The sequence below is a fragment of the Onychomys torridus genome, chromosome 3 (assembly GCF_903995425.1).
Source record: "Onychomys torridus chromosome 3, mOncTor1.1, whole genome shotgun sequence".
Lineage (NCBI taxonomy): Eukaryota > Metazoa > Chordata > Mammalia > Rodentia > Cricetidae > Onychomys > Onychomys torridus.
In genome coordinates this window covers 9,612,398-9,632,281 of record NC_050445.1, presented here as the reverse complement: position 1 = coordinate 9,632,281, position 19,884 = coordinate 9,612,398, and the positions used below count along the sequence as shown (strand labels likewise).

Below are 19,884 nucleotides of genomic sequence, written 5' to 3'. Positions count from 1 at the left end.
TATTTTCTTCCCATTTGACATTTTGGGCAACATATGATCTCCATGGCCTTTAAAAAATGATGTTACTTCAGGTGCTAAATTAATGTATTTAAGAAAAGAAGACATGCATTTTATTGTTGCCCTTGTATTATGAAAGCATTTCTGTACTTAACCCTGAGCTCAGTAAAAGAGACAGTCTGTCCCTACTTCAGATTTTGGTGTTGTGTGCTACTGTAGAAAATAAACCTATTGCTCTGTTGCCTTTTCTGTCAAAATGGCACAATCTAATGAACAAAGCTAATGTTCTTAGTTTGGGATATTAAGCCCTTTGTTTCTGTTCTATTTTGTTTATCTTTAAAATAATGCCTAGCCAAACTGAAGCCATCTTTCCTTTTGACTCTACTGTAATAGATTAAGTCTGCTTTAACCGTTTCCTGCCCACTGACTGGCTAAGAAACCCTTCAGTAATGTTAGTTTACCTTCCTCTCCAGCCATGTACTTGGTTTCCTTTTTTTTCTTTTTCTTTTAAGATTAAAAAAGAAAAGAAAACTTTTCTTTAAAGGGCCACTCGAACTTGGTGGTGGTGCTGAGGGAGGACAGGACAGTAAATAAGGAGGTCCAGCAAGCTTCAAGTAGAGCAGCTCCACCATTGGCTCCTTGAAACGCAAATTTCTAGCAGATTTTAAGTTCTAGTGCTTCGATTTTCCCCTGTGTGTTTCCTCTCCTCCTTCTGAACACCGCCACCATCCCCAGACCTCTTCTGGTTCCCTAACACTTTCACAGTGTAGAATTGCTAAAGTGGCTGATGAAATTTCTCCTAAGACTTGACACAGAAAACCTCAATAAGAGCTAATCGGGCATTTATATCACTGTAGTGAGTGAAGCTCTAACTTGGCTTTTATCTTCTGTAGACAAACAACAGAAAGGTGAATTTGCAATAGAGGGCTACGACGTCAGAATGAATAACACCCTCAGAAAGGATGCAAAGAAAGATTGCTGTTTTGAAATCTGTGCTCCTGATAAACGTATCTATCAGGTTGGAATCTTTATGTTGCCTTAAAATTAACTTGATAAGATGTTCTTATTTCGTTTATAGAGACATTAACATTTTATTAAAACAGCTTTCCCCGACATATTAATAATAAAAATAGTATTTTGTATGTTGAACATTCATATAGAGAGGAAATACATTTAAAAATTTCTGATCAGTTCAAGTGATATATCCTTGCAAAAGATCAAATGAATTTGTAATTTATCAATTACATCACATGTAACATTTTATATCTACTTTAATAGAACTGTGTGATTTCCTAAAAGAATTACATAGCAGAAAGAATAAAATCATCAAAGGGAAAATATTAGCGTATTAGTGCATATTGTATTGCTTAGGGGTGTGGGAGAAAATGAAGATAAAGATGCATTATCAACTCGGCAATTCAGGAGCCATCAGCTAGGCATCAATATGGAATGTATGTTTAATAAGTTTTAAATATCTGAGATTGCAGTTGAAAGCCAGTTAATTAAGTTGTCAGGTAGTGTGTTGGAATCTGACAAGAACATTTTTAAGAAAACTGTACCCAGCAGTCTAAAGAAATTCATGGATGTCTTCTAATTGTCAAGGGCAAATTTTGTTCATCAGTTCAGCCTTTGACATTGATGAAGAGAAGCAGCATCTTTCCCTGTGCAGCTGCCAGCTGCTGGTCAGAGTTTCAAATCCATCATCCTCTGCTTCAATTACATAAATTTGTCAAAATTAACTGTACATTATAAGAAGCATCCTTGCAAGAACAGTACCCCTAGACATGAAAAGAATCACTAATGTTCCTAAGAAATGATAAGAATGCAGCACACCTCTTCATTGCTCTTACAATTTCAGTTCTTATTGTTTGAATGTTTTCATTAGTTTACAGCAGCTTCTCCCAAAGATGCTGAGGAATGGGTCCAGCAGCTGAAATTTATATTACAAGGTAAGAGCATCATTTGAACATGTTTTCATTTTCCTTAAATATTAATTTAGGAATGGGTTGAACCACGTTTTCACATATAAAGCCTTACTGACTTCTGTGAGAATGATCAAGAGAATACTGACATGCTCTCTTGGTATACTATGGTCCATTCACTTGGGTTTATTAAAGCAAGCTTCCCTTGAATATACTTGGTAACTTAAGACTCATGCACTTACAAAACCATTTAATCATGTTTTGATTTAAAAGTATAGTGGTAGGTGTGGGTATTAGTTTGTAGAGTTGTGTTCATTTAAGAAGCACAGTCTTAAGTCTCTTTTGCATTCTTTTAAAATTGCTTCACAAAATGTGCTTTGCTTTGAAGACATGGGATCCGATGTGATTCCAGAGGATGATGACGAAAGAGGAGAATTATATGATGACGTCGATCACCCTGTTCCAGTCAGCAGCCCATCAAGGAACCAACCAATAGATGATGAAATTTATGAGGAACTTCCAGGTACCTTTATTGTGGTGATGTACTGAAAAAGGCCACGGGTCTTCTGATCCTTCTTTGTGTTTATGCCTCTGCGTGTGTGCGTGCGTGCGCGCGTGCGTGTGTGTGTGTGTGTGTGTGTGTGTGTGTGTGTGTGTGTAATTTGTCATCAGATTGACAACTCAAGTAGGAAATGGTGAGCTATTAAGACCAAAGACAAAGAAACCCTTCAAAGCTCTGTTGTATGAAGAAGTTTCTGTTGGAGGCAATTCAAGTGCAGGGTGTGCACTTAGGGGAAGTGAACGGGACCTTAAAATGAAGCAGAGAGTCCTCACTTCTTGGGACTTTTGGCTCATTAGCATTGTTTATGCTACATAATTTTTTTAATTAAAAATTGACTTGCCTTACAGTCTTTTCCATCAAATCACACATCATTTTTTTTTTTTTTTTTAACATCTCGGAACTTCCATTTACCAGAAGTTCCATGCACATCCCATATGTCACCAGCTTCTGCTCTGTAGTCCTCCCTGCTGGAGGACATTGCAATGTCCTGGAGGAATGTTGTTGAACTGTAAACAAAGGTCTCGGAGGCTTGAGGAAAGTTTCTAATTGGTATTTTATCAAACAGGAAATCAAAAGATTTTCTTACTTTTAAAGTTCAGGCCTGCTGGAGTATTGCTACACTTCAGTAGTTGTTATACAGCAGCACTGATTACCCGTTGGGTCCTTGATGGAGTGATTTCTCAAACAGGAAAATGGTACTCTGGAATTTAGAATTCTTGGGCTGTAACAACACTGAAAGTTGTGTGACTAGCACTCCAGTTAATTCTGCTCTTTCCTGCATATTAAAAACCAGTAGAGTAGAAAAGGAGATCAGAAACAATGTAGACAAAGGGACTAGTTTTTTTTTTTTCTGACTAGGCAATGTAGTACCATAATATAAATCCCTAAAATTGATTTTTAAAATACTTAACATGTTCCAAATTAATGTTCAGATGTCATTTTCATCACAGTTGGTAAAACATAAGATCCAGAGCATATACTTAGAGTAAAACATTTTAAATTCTGACTATATTATTTATTAGTTCAATGATATTATAATGATTTCTTCATCTATTAAATGAGCATACTATTACTGGGAGAATCAGCTGAGGTAATTCAGCACAAAGCTTTCCTCATCCAAGTTCACAATGAATATAACATCATTATTTTTTTCATTGTCATACCTGGTAAATTCTTGTAAATGCTTCTGTGATGTTCTGACGAAGTAATAGTAATAATCTTAGCTCCATCAAAAGTACACATGTATCTATGAATTCTATCATCCCTCCCTGCAGGAGGATGCTGAGCACAGAAGTGTGCCTGGTGGCAACAGTGGCCTGCCAGCTTCTGTTATTTAGCAGACTTGTGTGTTTGTAGCCTCACTTCCTGGTTATCCTAAGGATGTGGTGGCTGCCACAGTATCACTTACCCTCAGGTAGAGAACATCTTTGGTTGCTTGGTTTTATCCACTGCATCATTAATACAATTTCTTTAGGCTTTAAAAAGGACTTGTGACAGGACTGAGTATGTATACTGCTGTAAAACTGAAGCGTGGAGCCTGTAAACATGGCTCCATTTCATACACATTTTAGCCCTTTAAGACTTTACAGTCAATGTATTGTGTTACAGTTGCTGAGTTAACTGTTAAGTTCTGCATTTCTTCTACTGTACTATTCTCTCCCTACCACCACCACCACCCCCAAAAAAAACCTTGACTGAGAACAAAGATCAAATATTCAGTTGTTTCTATAGCAAAGGTTCAAGGAAGATCTCCTATAAGTAGCTTGAAACTTTAGAAATATGAAACATCTTACATTTTCTCTCAGGACAGATGTTCTTCCTCACCATCCCTCCTCCCCACATATGTATATTTTGTTGGCCCAAGGCCATGTCATGTTGGAAATAACTGCTTACTCTTTAAGTAGTGTTACTTGCTGTAGTGCTCAGAGAAATTTAAGCTGCCATGAGGTTTCTCCGCCTCTGCCTGGGATTCCCCGGTTGCTGTACAAAGTGATTGAGCTTGATAGAGCCTGCAACTATGCCCCTGGGAAAGGAGCTGCTGGAAGCAGCTGTGGAATGTCTCCTGCTTCCCTCTCCCCGGTGTAACCCAGAGCCATTGCAACATCTGCACAGCTCAGCAGCTGTGTCAAGCTGACGCCCGCAGCCGCAGAGGGGATTTTTTTTAAAGGAGGCCCTGAACTGATCTCGGAGTTAGAAGTTGCGTTCATTTCAATATTTGAAACTGGAAAGCTAATTTTAATTTTAACCAGCCTCTCTCAGGGTTAAGACTCAAGTTTGCTGTTCTCATGGCTTCCGTGAGATGTGAGTGTCCTTTGAGGTGTGTGAGAGGAGAATCATGGGGCATAGTCGCAGGCTGTTGGTCTGTGTCCAGTGCTGTACAGGCAATGTTTGTCTCGGGAGTCCAGTTGGTAATGCTCCCAGAATTAAATAATAATAACAATAATACTGTTTCCACACAGTTTTCTGTCGATTACACGGTGTTGAAAACTAACCCTCTTAGTTGAAAGGTGCAGCACACAGATTGTTCTGGAGAAAAAGTCTAAACATTGACGTGCTACTTTAAACTGAAAAACTCTTTTCTGAAAAAGGCGAGATCTGCTCCAATAAGTGTATTTTTAATGTGAAATAAATGTTCATTGTTTAAGTCTCAACAGTAAGAAGAAAACATTGCTTAAAATTATGTTGTAAAATATTTCTTGAAAAATGTTTATAATTCTGTGGGACTGTAAATAGTTTCACAGGAATTTTTTCATTTAGAATATTCCAACTTTATTGTAGTGCTTTCTCTTTAATTTTTTGTTCATTAATTTTTAACTAACTTCATAAAAGAACAAGAATCAATGTCTAGATTTCTTTGTGTTTAGGGGTTATACATATGTGTGAAAGAGTTGAGAGAATGCTATTGTGGGCAGTCTGAAAGTTTTTGGCTTTTCTTTGAGTACCCCAATGTCTTGCCACCTTTTTTTTCTGTTTCATTGCTGCTTATTAGCATAGGCCAGTTAGATTTACATATATTGTCATGTTACTATAACATACTTTTGTTGAACTGATTAATGACATAGTAATGAGTTCATTTGGCACAATTTCAGAACGTATGGTCAGTTTATTATTAGAACTCCAGAAGAGTACTTTTGTCTCACTGTGAATCTCGAAGGCAAGAAACAATATTTGGAAAAATAGTCTCAGAAGGCAACCTAGCTTGCTCCTCCTCAACTTAGTGAGTGTCTGACCTTTTCCTTTTAGTAGCAGGAGATTGTGTATTAACAACAACATGATTTCTCTAGGCATAGAGTGAATCGAATCAGCTGGGTAACAAGAATGGTAACGCCCATTAACCTATTAAATGTGCCACTTTCTGGGGAATTGCACTGGAAATGTCTTCTGGCAAGTGACTGGAACAGAGAGGGCAATGTAAAGCAGGAAGACAAATCTCTATTCCATTAACCTGTTTTCTTCTGTGTGTGAATTCTTTTTTTTTTTTTTCAATAACTGTAATGACAGATTGAACTATTTGGAGCCAGCAAAGGGTGATTTTATCCTTTGGTCATTCAATTACATTTTAAATTTATTCAGTCCAACTATCTGCATCTAAAATGGAATGTAAAGTAAAATGCAGCTATAAATTTTTCAATGAAACTATTATGTATACATAAAAAAGAGCAGTGTTTGAGTACTTAAATTTGAAGTAGTTTCCAGCAAGTGAACACAAATGCAAATTTAATCAATAAATAGTTGCAAACCCTCCAATACATTTTATTTCCTTTTCATTACTCATATCACCCGCTAATATCAAGGTTATAGGGACCTTGCAGTCTCTAGCACCAACATTGTTTTAAGTGACCGTAGGTCCTGACTTAGTTTTTCCCATTCTTTCTTTGGAATGCAATAGAAAGATGTCAGTTAACTTTCACGGAACCACGGGGTATTTAACATCTCAGTATTGTTAAAGCAGGAAGCCTGCTAGTATTCGTAGACATTTTGGTTTTTGGTTTGGTTTGGTTTGGTTTGGTTTTTTGTTTTGTTTTGTTTTTCCAAGACAGAGTGTCTCTGTGTAGCCTCAGCTGTCCTGGAACTCACTCTGTAGGCCAGGCTAGCCTCAAACTCAGAGATCCGCCTGCCTTTGCTTCCCGAGTGTGGGATTAGAGGCGTGTGCCACCACCGCCTGGCATATTCTTGTTTCTTAAGAAAGTTTCTGAATTAGTAAATATGGCGATACTGTCTCCTAATACATAGGTTGATAGATAAATATGTTTTTTCAAGTAGATAACTAGAGTTAAATTTTTAGATGGTTTCAGCCTCATACTCTGCTGAGAGGAATAGCTGAAGTTATTAAAAAAAAAACACCAAGGAAAAATTCATAAACCATGATCACATGGTGCTTATTTATGTATCTACTCATACATGCATGTATATTTATATGTACACAAATACACAAACACATATATTTTTTAAATTTTTACTGGAAGTTGAACCTAGAGCTTTGTGCATGCTAATAAGAGCTCTACCACTGGGATAGATCTTGTTTGTATTTTTATTTTTGATGACTTGACTGCAAATTTTGATCTTCTTTATATTGTTTATTTTATAATAATGATATGACATTTTGGAATACAATTTTGCTTGTCATGTAGTTTTTTCTACGTTGCTTTTGACATTGCTAACAAATTTCTTCATTTTAAAAAACACATATTAACCCAAATGCATATAATAACACATATAAACCCAAATATTTATGAACATACAAAACACAGATTTCTGTTGGTGGAGATAAATAACCCATTTCTGTGAGTTAAAAACATGTCATCTGACAACAACCAGGTGAGACTTTTGCTCCTGGGTACATTTGGTGTGTGTGTGTGTGTGTGTGTGTGTGTGTGTGTGTATGTGTCTGTCTGTCTGTGTGTCCATACAGAGATGTTGCTAATCATCTATAATACACAAAACAGGCTCCATAACAAATAAATATGTGGCCCAAAATGTCAGTAGTACTGAGGGTGTGAAACCTTGGCCATAGGGATGTAATAGGCAGTGTTTCCTTTATCTCCATTCACCTTTACCTCTTGAGTATGAAGAGTCATGCCTGATTTATTCATGTTTATAGGCATAGCATAGATCTTCTTAAATATACAAAACAAAGGTTACATAGGTCATTCCTAGATCTTCTTCATAGGTCGGCTTAATTTTTCTATCACCATTTTGTTCTGGGACAGTATTGAAATTCTGTTTTAGGGAAATGGGGAAGACCAAGATGAATCAGGTCAAATGACAGGTGTGGGAAAGAAACACTGTCTCTCTTCTCTGAAGCTACTTTCTGGGGAGGAAGAGGCTTTCTGAGGTGGATGGACCCTTGTTCTAGTCTGTTTTGATAGGGTTGTTGTCCGACTCTGAAGGGATGTGTGTTAGGGATGGCCCTTCTCCAGGCGGCCAGGCATCCTAGAGTATAGGCTGAGCAGACCCAGGGCTGTCTTCAGTGGGACAGGTGGAGGAGGAAGAGGAGGAGAGCTCCTTGTGGCTCTTTTTCAGGAAGAGAGCTAGCAGACTGAGCTGGTCTCTGGTCGCTGGAAACAGACAGGGGACTGTGGGATAGCTTCCAAAGAGGAGTCTCACCTGAGTGTACTCTACCAACCACACTGGTACTTACTGCTGTCTGTTCAGTCCCTATGTGTCATTGTAAGTCTTCATTTTTAAACCTTCATTTACAACTAGAAGAAACTAGATCATGCTGATATGCATAACAGAATAGAAGCTGTGCCTACCCTAGTACCTAATGAACAGCGTGATAGGAATTTTTATCCCCCCACCCCCCACACACACTTAAAAACATGCAGTTTCATATTTGAAAACAAAAATGTGACCTGTTGTTGTTAACTGAGAAACGGCCCTTTGTTTCCTTCCTTGGTTTTCTTTTTCTCTCCTTTCTACTTGCTTTTCTCTCATTGTTTATTATCCTCAGTCTCATCCCCTCTTCCCATATCCATCCTTCTTGCCTGCTTTCATTACCTTTAGTTCATTAATTCTCCTGTGTACCTCTTCTAGGCTAAGCATTGTGCCTACCTTGCTGTAGGCCTTGAAGGGAACACTCCCCTTGCCTCTTTTGGTCCAGCCACGAATTTACAACCTTTAGTTTCCCATGTTTGACTGCATGGATATGTAATATACTCATGTATCGTGAGTTGGCTGTTTTGTTTCTCTGACATAGGAATCCTGTCGAAACAAGCTTGTATAGTTCCATCATCACACTTCTCAAGCCATCCTCCTCCTCATTCTTCCTCTCCAGCCTCTGTTACCTCTTACCCCTTGTGCCCTGCCCCATGCATCCAGAATGCCTTCTGTTTCATCTGTGAATAGCAGATTGTTGTGATCTAAAAAGGGGACTTTGGAGGGAAAGACACACCACTTTGAATTCCAGCCTTGCCCCTAACTGTGTGAACACACAGGCAAGCTGGAGAAAGCAAGGGCATAGTAAACACAGAAGCAGGAAGTTGATTCTTTTTAAATAAGCCTTATATTTTTTTTAATTTATAAAAGGTGAAATTAGTTAAGAAGTTAGCTGGGGTAAGTTGGGGCTGTGGATTACTGCAAGCATGCAATAGAGGGGGAAATACAAGGTGACTCTAAAGAGGTGTTAAGCCAAAAATAAGGCAAGAAATGAGAAGTAAGAAGGAAAAAAAGAATATGGTAAAAGTAAAATTATAAAAATAAACATAAAAATAACTTAATCTGTTTTTTTGTTTTTGTTTTTTTCTTCGAGACAGGGTTTCCCTGTGTAGCTTTGTGCCTTTCCTGGAACTCACTTGGTAGCCCAGGCTGGCCTGGAACTCACAGAGATCTACCTGGCTCTGCCTCCCGAGTGCTGGGATTAAAGGCATGCGCCACTACCACCCGGCTTAATCTGTTAAAGAAGAGATCACATTGGATTTTTTAATTGAGTAGAGTTATTAGAGGACAGGTATCTGAAACAAAGCGACATGGAGAGTTCCTAAGTAAAGAAGTGGGAAATGCTTAGACAGCCCTTCCCAAGGAAAATTCTACAGTGATATCAATATCAGGCAATGTGGAATTTAAGATAGAAAGCAAGAAAGGACCACAGTAGAATAATGATCAATGATAATAACAGATAGAGCTTATCTGACCACATATACTTTAAATCGGTAATAATGCAAAACCTAAAAAACAAACAGGTAAATTAAAATCTTAAGTCTCAACAAATTCCAATGCAACAAATTCCAAGACTCCATTCTTTACAGGGGCTAGGAGTGTAGCTCAAGGGCTGAGCACTTGCCTGGCAAGGTCCTAGGGTCTGTCTCCAAACTACAAGGAATGATGCTGCTGCTGAGGAATGAAGCTTCATTATCCAATATTTCTATGGAGGTAGTTAAAGGCAGCCTAGAGTTCCTACACTTTGAGATTGGAAAATGAATTTCTGAATAGTTATGATTTAAGAAATCTTAACAGGAATGTGCAGTTCTTAAAGAGAATGAAAATGGTCTAGATGAACACTTTGGGCATTATGCTTTAAACTGTGTTGGAGGGGTGTGGTGATGAATGAGCAGACAGAAGAATTAGTCACTTCAGAGCTGGAGCTAAGAGCAGCCCAGAGAAGACTAGAGTCAAGCGCTCCTGACTGAAGGAGGCAGAAGAAGGAACAGAGCTTTGACGAGAAAGAAGGACCTATGAAAGGTTCGCTTTTTAAAGAACCTAATAGGATCAGTAGAAATTACTGTGTAGTTTACTTAGCCTCTGAATTGTGATTCTTAGGTACGTGTATTTATATTTGCATAGCTAAAGGAGCCAATAGCGTGCATATTAAAAATTGGCAACGGGAAAGTAAGCAAATGTCAGCCCCACCAATCAAACAGAAGTGCTGACATATACAAAGCAAAGAGAAAAATGACAGTATGGGGTTGACCCTTTGGATTTTTCTGTGAACCTTAGATGTAGTGTCCTAACACTGTGCTACAAGGTCAGGTAGTCACACTGCAGGGTTTGCATCTGCACAGAACTCAGCTCCTCAGAAACCTCACCAGCTAACGGCATAACTACCTTCATACCAAGCTTTTAAACTGGAGTCTTCATATTCAGATAAGATTTTCTTCTCTTGGAGAATATAAACATATCATGGGCAGCATTTGCTTTTGATTCTCTATGTTTTCAGAAGACAGAATATGATAAAGTTTCTGGTTGCTACACAAAACCTTCTTGTTTCTTTACGTCTCAGAAACACACACATGCACACGCATGTACACACAGCTTCACAAACGCATGCGTCTGTGGAGACATTGTGCAGCAGGAGAGTATCAAGCTTCACTATTTTTGCAGTTAGGTCAGCTGGGAATATCAGCTTCCTAAGAGTATCTCGGCTGCTTACTTTAAAGCTGTGATTAATAAGAACGGACAAGTTCAACAAAGTGTCAGTGATAAATATAAGCACTCTGCATTTCTGGCCTCAGCAAGTACTGTAGTTGAATAGTGCAAAGCTTTCAACAAAGTGGGAAAAAATCCAAGCTAACTTAATTAAGCTTAAGTGAGGCTTTACCTTGATTTGGTTTCAAAGAAAACATTCATTTATAGATGTGTTCCTTGTTATTATAACTTCATTAGAGGTCTTACAAAGAAACAATTTCATACCACTTCATATCCACTGCCCCCCTTGTTCCTCCTTACAGAAACTGAGATGGGTCAGAAAGTTTTCCCACAGAACAAGGAGACTTGGTGGCTGAGGTGAGGGGCATTTTCAAGCTCTTTTTGGAGCTGGATCCCAAATCTCCTTGTCCAGTCCTCTTTCCACATGCCTTGTCCTCTGTTCGTGGGCTAGCCCTTTTGCTTCCAGTTCAGTGTGCTTGTGCTTTCAAGAGTTCACTCTGGTCTCTGTCTTCATGCCTTTTTTTTTTTTTTTTTTAACCTGTCCATCCTCAGTTCCTGAAATTTGGTTTTCTGTCCTTACCTGGAGCTGGAAGGTTTCTCTGGTCCCATCCATCCCTACAGTCCCTCAGCCATTTATAAAATAATCACTCAGAGACTTAATAGTATTTACAAACTGTATGGCCTATGTCAGGCTTCTTGCTAGTGAGCTCTTATAACTTAACTCATTTCTATTAATCTATAATTTGCCATGTGGCCGTGGCATTACCAGTCTGCTGGCATCTTGCTGCTCCATTGGCAGTGGCTGGTGCCTCTCCCTTCTCTCCTTTCTTCTCTCCATATATGTGCTTGGATTTCCCACCTACCTCTAAGCTGCCTTGCTATAGGCCAATGCAGCTTTATTTATCAACCAATCAGAGCAACACATTCACAGCATACAGAAAGATAGCCCACAGCACTTACCCATAACAAATATGGCTTCTTCAAAGTCATCTGTCCTTACCCATAATGAAAACGGCTTCTTCCAAGTAATTGGTTTTCTCTCACAACCATCCATTTTTACCAGCTAAGGTCTCATATCTCAAAGGTACCATGGTCTCCCAACACAGCACCACCAACTGGAGACAGGTCTTTCAAATAAAGGAGCCTGTAGGGACACCTCAGACTCCAAGTGTAACCGTAAGCATTGATGCCCAGTGACTGCTTATTTCAAATCATTGTTTTCAGGCTGAACTTTTATTTCTCTAATAATGACACTTTGTGTATTACCTTCTCTTCTTTCATGCTGTTGTTAGGTGCCTCAGCCACTCTCCATAGATCTATTGAAAGTCCACTGAGTGCCAGTGTCTCGTGTGAGTACAGGGAATTTAGGCATAGAACTTCTGGGCTTACTTTTTCATTAAGGTAACTATATGCTGGGCAGTGGTGACTCCTGCCTTTAATCCCAGCACTCAGAAGGCAGAGGCAGTGGATCTCTGAGTTCAAGGCCACGCTGGTCAACAGAGAGAGTTCCAGCACTGCCAGGGCTACACAGAGAACCCCTGTCTTGAAAATAAACGGAACAACCCCCCCCCAAAAAAAAAGTAATTATAGAGCTAAGCCTATAATACTTACAATCCTAGTACTCTGGAAGCTAAGGCTGGAGGAAGACAGTGAGTTCAAGGCCAGCTTGGCGTACAGAAAGACATTCTGTGTCAAACTCATTACAGATTGTAGTAAGAATGCTAAGAAGGAAAATAAGAGGATGACTCAAGAAGGAATAACTATTTTATTCTGTAGCCAAGGAAAAGATGGCATTAAATGGAAACCTCTTAGGTAAAACTGGAAAAAGTTCTTCCCAGCATAGAGAACACCAAGCATGGAGGCTCTGGGTCTGAGGTACTGTGCAATTGGGAATCAGAGAGTAGGACCCCAGGGAGCCAGGCAGGGAGACTGGGGACAAGAACCAGCTCAAGCAGGACCTTTATAGGACAGAGTCATAACTCCTGTGCCTAAGTGACATTTGAAGGACATTTGCTGAATTTCTAACATGAGGCTCACATGTCCAAAGGTATGGGGGTGCTCAGTCCATCAGATGCACAACATGATGTGCTAGTGAAGTGAAATCTGGGGATTTCAAAAACTTTTTTTCCTTTACATATTCTCTGGGCAACTCAGTCCCAGCCCCAACTCTGCCTCCCACGTCCAATGCTATTTCTGTTAACAGTACCTTTGGTCACTCAAATTTAGTCAAGTGTAAAATGCCTCAGACTCATCCCTGACTCCTGGCCTGATCATCATGTCTCCTCATCAGTCCTCTTGCCGGTTACTACACATTCTTCCTCTGGAGCATCATCTCTCCTGGCTCTCCATACTCAGGCTTTCGTTGTTTCTCTCCTGGATCATCACGAGGGCTCCTGAGTGCTCTCCTATCAACCTGATAAGCCATTCTATGTACTGGTAATAGATTGACTCTAAAATATATCATAGTTCCATCAATCTGTTTATCAGTATCCTTTTTGGGGGTTCCCAATGCCAAGAATTTACCAATCTGGGACTCACTGGCCAGGCCTTGCGCCCTTTCCATAGTCCAACTCCAATCTGACATTCCTTCCTTGTTCATGCTGCCTAGACCCTTCAACTGCAGGTGTACTAAACTCCCCACTAGCTTTCCTGCTGCTCTGCCTCATCTTGTTGCCTTGAACTAAATCATTGTGCTGCATTAAGGAACAAATCCATGGATGAAATTCCAGTGAAACAGCAAATAGATACAACCTTGGTTGATTTGGCTTTTGTTATTCCATCCACACAGCACGTGATCTCTGTTTTCTAATATATATTATTTTAGATATGGAGTAGATTCTAAGGTTGTAGATTACTAACCTGGATTGTCAAATACTCTGTATAGACACAAATATATGAAATCTAAGTACTTAAAAAATAAAAACGCATCATTCTTTCCAGTTTCCAAGTCTAATGTGGGATATGCCTTACCATATTTTCTCTGTCCACACCTGTCTCAGGCTTCACAGTCACTGCATCAGAAGCAATGAAAACTGTTCTTCAGGGTCTGCATACTTACCATGCCATTCTGTTTTAACAGTATAAAAACAGCAGTTTTAGCTGACCCACTTGGGTAGAGATTTGTGGTCATTCCATTATGAATAATTAAGATGATGTTACAGTTTTGTATATTTTTTGAGTACAATGCAGTATTTTTATAAGTATAGGTTAGCACAGTACTCACACTGTCATATATAATGACAGATGCAATATTAGCATACCCACTGATGTTCTGGGTGTATCCAGTTCATCTGATCTAAGTGTGGAGATAATGCATATAAACTTCAAAACTCCTTCAGAAATCACTTACTGAGGGAAACCCTTCCAAGAAAAAGGGAATTTGGATATTTTCTTACATGATAGATTTCTGCTCCTCCAAAGTACGAAGAAGAGCTGTCTGTCAACTGTAGGTTAGAGCACACACCCCCTCCCTTGGCCCTCAGAGGTCTTCTGCAGCCGACTGAAGTCTCACATTCTGGCCAGTCTCCTGAGATGCAGCACTTCTCCAGTTCCAACAGGCTGACTTAGTTTCCCTCAGGCATCCCATCCTTTCCCAACTTGGAGTTTTAGTTCACCTCCCATCTGCATGGCATGATGGTTCCTTTTCTTTGCTGTGGTCCCTTTTGCACTGGGTCCGCCCACTTCATCTAGGCCAAGGTCAAACTGCACCCATCCAGAAAGCCTCTTTTGTTCATCCAGCTTGTGCTGGCCCTACTTCCCCAAACCCCCACGGCACCCTAGCGTTGGAATGAATCATATACCACGAGGTGGCTTTTTTTCTTCTGCTGTTGTATACATTTTGTGATTGTACTTTTCGTATAGCTGTTTGGCAAACCTAGACATGGATGCTTTAGGTGCCTCAAGGCAAGAAGCAAGCCTGGTGTCCCTTAGGTAGTACCTTCTTCCTTAGAATTCCAGAACCTGTGTCTTCAGCAGGACAGAGTCTGTAGTTAGTGGACTCACTAGTTAAATAAAGAGAAACCAGGAAGGAATCTTTAAGGTAATTCTTGCCCAAAAAGAATGAATGCCACATTGTATGCTGTCAGTGTTGACGCCTACCTGATTGCCCCTGTCCAGCTTCATTGAACTTTGACGTGGCCATCCCAGGGAGCACAGTCTCAAATGAATTTCTGTAATAGAATACAGGAGTGATGAAAAGCTCTCATGTCACCAGTCCTTTGTACTATTAAAGACAGATCATCTACTCTTAGCAACAGGGCCAACTTGGATTACCAGTCCCTTTGGTGTACTAGTCATCTCAAATGAGGCATTCCCCAGGAAATGACATTCTGCTCTGTGCCCACTCACTCCTTAAAGGCAATCGGAAGAGAAGATGTGATGAGCACAGGACTGTAACTGAGTTTTGAATGCTACCATCTGGGAATCTGGTGTAACCAGTGTGCAGATGATGAGTTTCCTGTTTAAAAATGAACTGAAATATGAGAGACACACAGCAGCCTGAGTGCTAGTGAAAGGCAGTTACTAGTGACTAGAGAGATGCTTAGTGCTTTTTTCCTGGGCATTCTTGGAGGACTAAGAGGAGGAAAGCCCAGGAGCAGCCATGGCCTGCTTGAGTCCAGTTCCCCACTCTCCGCCTCTCTTCTCTTCCATAAAGCTAACTTCCTCTCATAGCCCTAAACCCTGTGTGGTGGTGGCTCCTGCTTTTAATCTCAGCACTAGAGGCAGAAATAGGTGGAGCTCTAAGTTCGAGGCCAGCCTGGTTTACAGAGTGAGTTCCAGGACAGCCAGGACTGTGCAGAGAAACCCTGTCTTGAAAAACAAAACCCACAAATAAATATCTATAAATCAGTAAATACTTTCTATTCCTATATCTTGGAAGACTTTGGTGTAAATGACAGTAACCCTAAAGCATGTAGAGATACTTAAGACTTGTCAGCAGTTGTTTATTTACTCTTTCATGACAGCTTAGCGTTCATTTAAAGGCATTTGGAAAAGGTTATCTGTTCTGCTCAGTGAGCAAGGGAAAGCTGGGACACACACACACATGCGCACACACGTGTTTAGTCAAGCAGGCACTGTGCTAGTGCATAGTGTTGACAATGCTAGTGAGAGTGTTAACTGCAGATGAATCTAACAAAAGACCAGTGAGAAACTGCAAAGGACCAAAGTTCTAACCCAAGCCTATGGGCACAGGTGAGGTAGCTGAGAGGGCCTGTCTGAATACCCTATGTGGTTGTAAACATCACCTTTTTAGCATGAAGATGAAAGTGTGATAAGGTACAGGGACTTAATAAAACAAAGATGCCTTAAACATACTGAGATGTGGGCAACCAATGTTCTCTTTGGAGGAGGCCAGATGATTGCATAGTCACTGTTAGAGCCCAAGTAGGGGTGTCACTCGTGGAAGCATTCAAGAAAGGGTTCATAAATAGGGATATTTGAAAAATAACTATCAAATTGCCTTAACATTTATAGCTACTTTTGTTTTTTGTTCCTCTTAAACGAAAAAAAGAGACTTTCTAAAGGAAGTGATGGAAGAAACTTCCATTGCTTGAGACATTCAAAAACAGATGGCCCAAAGCCCCAGAAGATATTCACATGGGATCCATCCTTCCTAGGGGAAGAAGGCAAAGAGACCAACCTAATAATGCAGGTTTGCCTCTCTGGCTTGGCAAGGGCTGAACATGAAGATTTACATTTGATGGCCTCCTCCTTAATTTTGTGTCTAAGCATTCTGTGTTAACACAGGAATTGCATGTTTACTTGGCTGCTCTTCCAGCTCCATGTACTGTCCACTTGTCAGATTTTCACCCTCCTCTGGGGAGTTCTGTGTACCTTGGTTCTGGAGGCTTTCCTCCACCATTCTGCTTTTGCTACTGTCAGAGCCTCAAGGGTTTCACAACAATGTTAGGTTTCTTGACTTGGGAACACCATACTTGAAGTTGTAGAAGTTTGGATCACATATTGTACAAACTTGAGGTTTTGATTCCTTAGAAACCCCAACACTCTCCAGAGACCTGGGAGGCAAAAACATTCCTGGAGTGGTGGAGGTCTCACTTGAAGCCCTCTGTTCATCTCAGGCCCAAAGTTTTGTCTCAGCTGTTTAGACTGCAGCCTCTGATGCACCCTGCACAGTCAGTCTGTCCTTTTGGACAAGCAGAGAAAGACAGGTTTGTTTCAGTGAGGCCACTGACCATATTGCTGCTAAAGGTTACATTCTTCACCATGAATAATTGATTGATTACTGCAAAGACCCTGTAGTTGAGATTTAATTATTATCATGTGATTTATAAACTTTGATTGAAGTTAGATAAACAAAATTTTGCATGTTTACTGTAGGCAAGACTCCTTGCTAGGTATATCCTTTCTGAATACCAATGATCTTTATGTTCTTAATAGTATTTGTTGACAAAAGGAAATACTTGTTGGATTTATGATGGAAGAGATCTTAATAAGTCTGTTGGCTTTATGAAGTGAGTTATCCTAAGTGACTTCTTGATACAGTTTAGAGCACAAATGATGTGTGTTTTATACAAAATATTATAGTAAGGTAGACTCATCCATATTGACATGCAGGCTTTAGTTTTAAATGCTAAAGAATAGATATTTGCATTTGAAGTCTTATTAAGTCAGACCAATGTGGTGGTTTTGGGATATGTTGTAAAAATGGAGTTGGTATTGCAATCAACTGAAGTCCTAATTTAAATAGCATTTTATTTCTTGTGCCAATCAATCTTTTCTCCCAGATAATCAAACCTATTTTTGTTTTGTTTTGTTTTACTATTTATTTGTAAAACTCAGATGACATAAACATTTTGTGACAGAGTTGTTTGGGCTCAAGAGAGAGAATATCATCTCTGAGAAATGTATCATCTGGGAATAGGGGCAAAAATCACACAAAGTAATTGTATTTGTATCATGCCTTCTTCACTGTTGGCAAAATCTGTGACAGTTTTATATTAAATAGTAACAATATTTGTTTATGCTTGAAGGTATACTAGAGTAAATGCAGACTTTACTCAGTGTATTCTTGTTTGTAAAGACTCCTGAGTTCATGATACACTTAATGGCCAGTTATAAAGGAACATTGACATTTCATGTCTAAGAATGTTCACATGCCACTTGCTGTCAAAATTCTGTGTCAGAATTTTCATTTGACCCTCAAATCTTACAAAAGTGCAATGTGGGGACATCAAAAATAGCCAAATAGAATTTCATTTGATTCAAACTAGCACATGTTAGCCACAGGCACAGACTCTAGGAGGTCATGGATATTATATAATAGTATTGTAATGAGTGAGCTATGGAGACAATTGTCTGTTTGCTGCAGTTATTTCATGGTCACATTCTCATTTTCAAGGACTAATACAATAAAAAAATAATAAGATGTTTGTTTTGTTGAGGCGATATGTCTTATGTAGATCTTAATTAATTTGGTGGCAGCTACTTACTGTAAAGAAGGCTATTGCACATGTTGAATCTTTTGGTAAATGAAGTGTGTAGTGTGTGTCTATGATTTTTTGGTTTTGATTTTAGTTTTCAGTATATGAAAACGCTCATGGGACAGGCTCCTGCAGAGTGCTGGTCCCTGTGTCATCAGTGCTGTGAGTGTACATTGTCAGTTGTTTAAACATTACTGAGTCCGCTGTGGGTCTGCAAGAAGCATCTGGGAGCCAGACTTTTCCTGTGGACACATGCCAAGTCCTATATTGTATTTCCTCACTGCACTGGACTATATTGAGATAATTTTTCTTCTTGACTTTTTTTAATCCAGAAGTTGTTTTCCAAAGCTAAGTCATATGATAAAGCCATTTTTAACAAAGCTACCTGAGTTCTGTACTCACTGGCTGATAACTTCTTTAGGCAGAATGGGAGTAGTTAAGTCCTGTAATTAACCAGCATTTGCAGAGTCAACATTGCTCTTGTAGGTGGGCTGAGTAGTTCAGGAGAGTTGATGCTGTTATTTTATGTATTGTCTTTAATTTGATGATTCACTCTGAGCAAGAACAATAATCCTGAATGGTCCCTAAAGATGGCAGTGGGCAGGCCATTAAATTTACATATTTGAATACATTATTTAATTAAATGGAAATAAAACCTTGAATTGTACTTTAATAAAGTGTACATAATTATGGCATAACATTTTATCAACTAAAAGTGCCAGGATAAGTTTATTAATTGTCATACTTACATTGAAAAATAGTCTCTAAACAGTCTTGGTCTGAGAATAGGGAAGCAAGAGCACTTTCTCATACTGGAAAGTAGGGGAAGGGTTAGCTTTGCAGTCCTAACACTGTGCAGCCCTTGGTCCCTAAAGTGGCAGGGATTTGTCCTTGCAGGGTGAGAAGTTGAAGTTTACTCAACTTTCCTACTCCGAAAGGCTGTGTGTGACCTTGAAAAAAATCAGCTACAGCATGCCTGTCATGTACATTAAAAATGCCTTGGCTCTTTTACATAAAACATTTTGTTTATGTTGGCTTTATTTCTGGAATCCAAGGACGAGAAACTTCCAAATGAGAGTTCAGCCTGTCCCTTCAGGGAGCCAGACTTGAACAAGGGTTTTATTTTTTAAGCTCAGACTGTTACTCTGTGTGCTAGGAAGAATATCAACTACTTTGCAGGAGTCCTCCATCAGATGAGCTTTGTGTGCTCCCCTTCCCATTCTCCCTAAAGTTCTTCCTTGCTTCTTGGGGAGCCCCATTCTACAGAAATGCTGTGCTTCTAGAACATCTTTCCTTTCTTGGCCATTACAAAATGCTTTATAACAAATTCCTCTCGTGTCAAGAAAATACCTTCTGCGGCAGAGTTGGAAGCCCCTTAACTGTCATTCTGAATATCTCCGCACAGCCCCTCATAGCTCCGTGGAAATCTGAATGTTGAGAGCGCTATTCTTTGTGTTACGTAGTCTTTAATTTGCTGCCGGTTTTGTGTGTTTCTGCAGTCAGCTCTGGAGGAGCTGCGTCTTCAGGATCCATCAGTCTCCCTGGGCTCCTGGCTAGAAAGGAAGCTGCTCTGGCTCTGCCTGCTTCAGGGCTCGGC

General features: G+C 39.6%; 1 protein-coding gene across 1 annotated transcript in view; it reads left to right on the top strand.

Moving 5' to 3' along the window:
• The window catches only part of Skap2 (src kinase associated phosphoprotein 2), a 155,694-nt gene that overhangs the window by 100,657 nt on the left and 35,153 nt on the right, over window positions 1-19,884 (top strand). Inside the window, exons 7-9 of the mRNA XM_036182949.1 lie at window positions 891-1,015; window positions 1,883-1,946; window positions 2,308-2,442. Of these exons, the coding sequence (XP_036038842.1) occupies window positions 891-1,015; window positions 1,883-1,946; window positions 2,308-2,442 (324 nt within the window). The remainder of the gene's footprint in view (window positions 1-890; window positions 1,016-1,882; window positions 1,947-2,307; window positions 2,443-19,884) is intronic.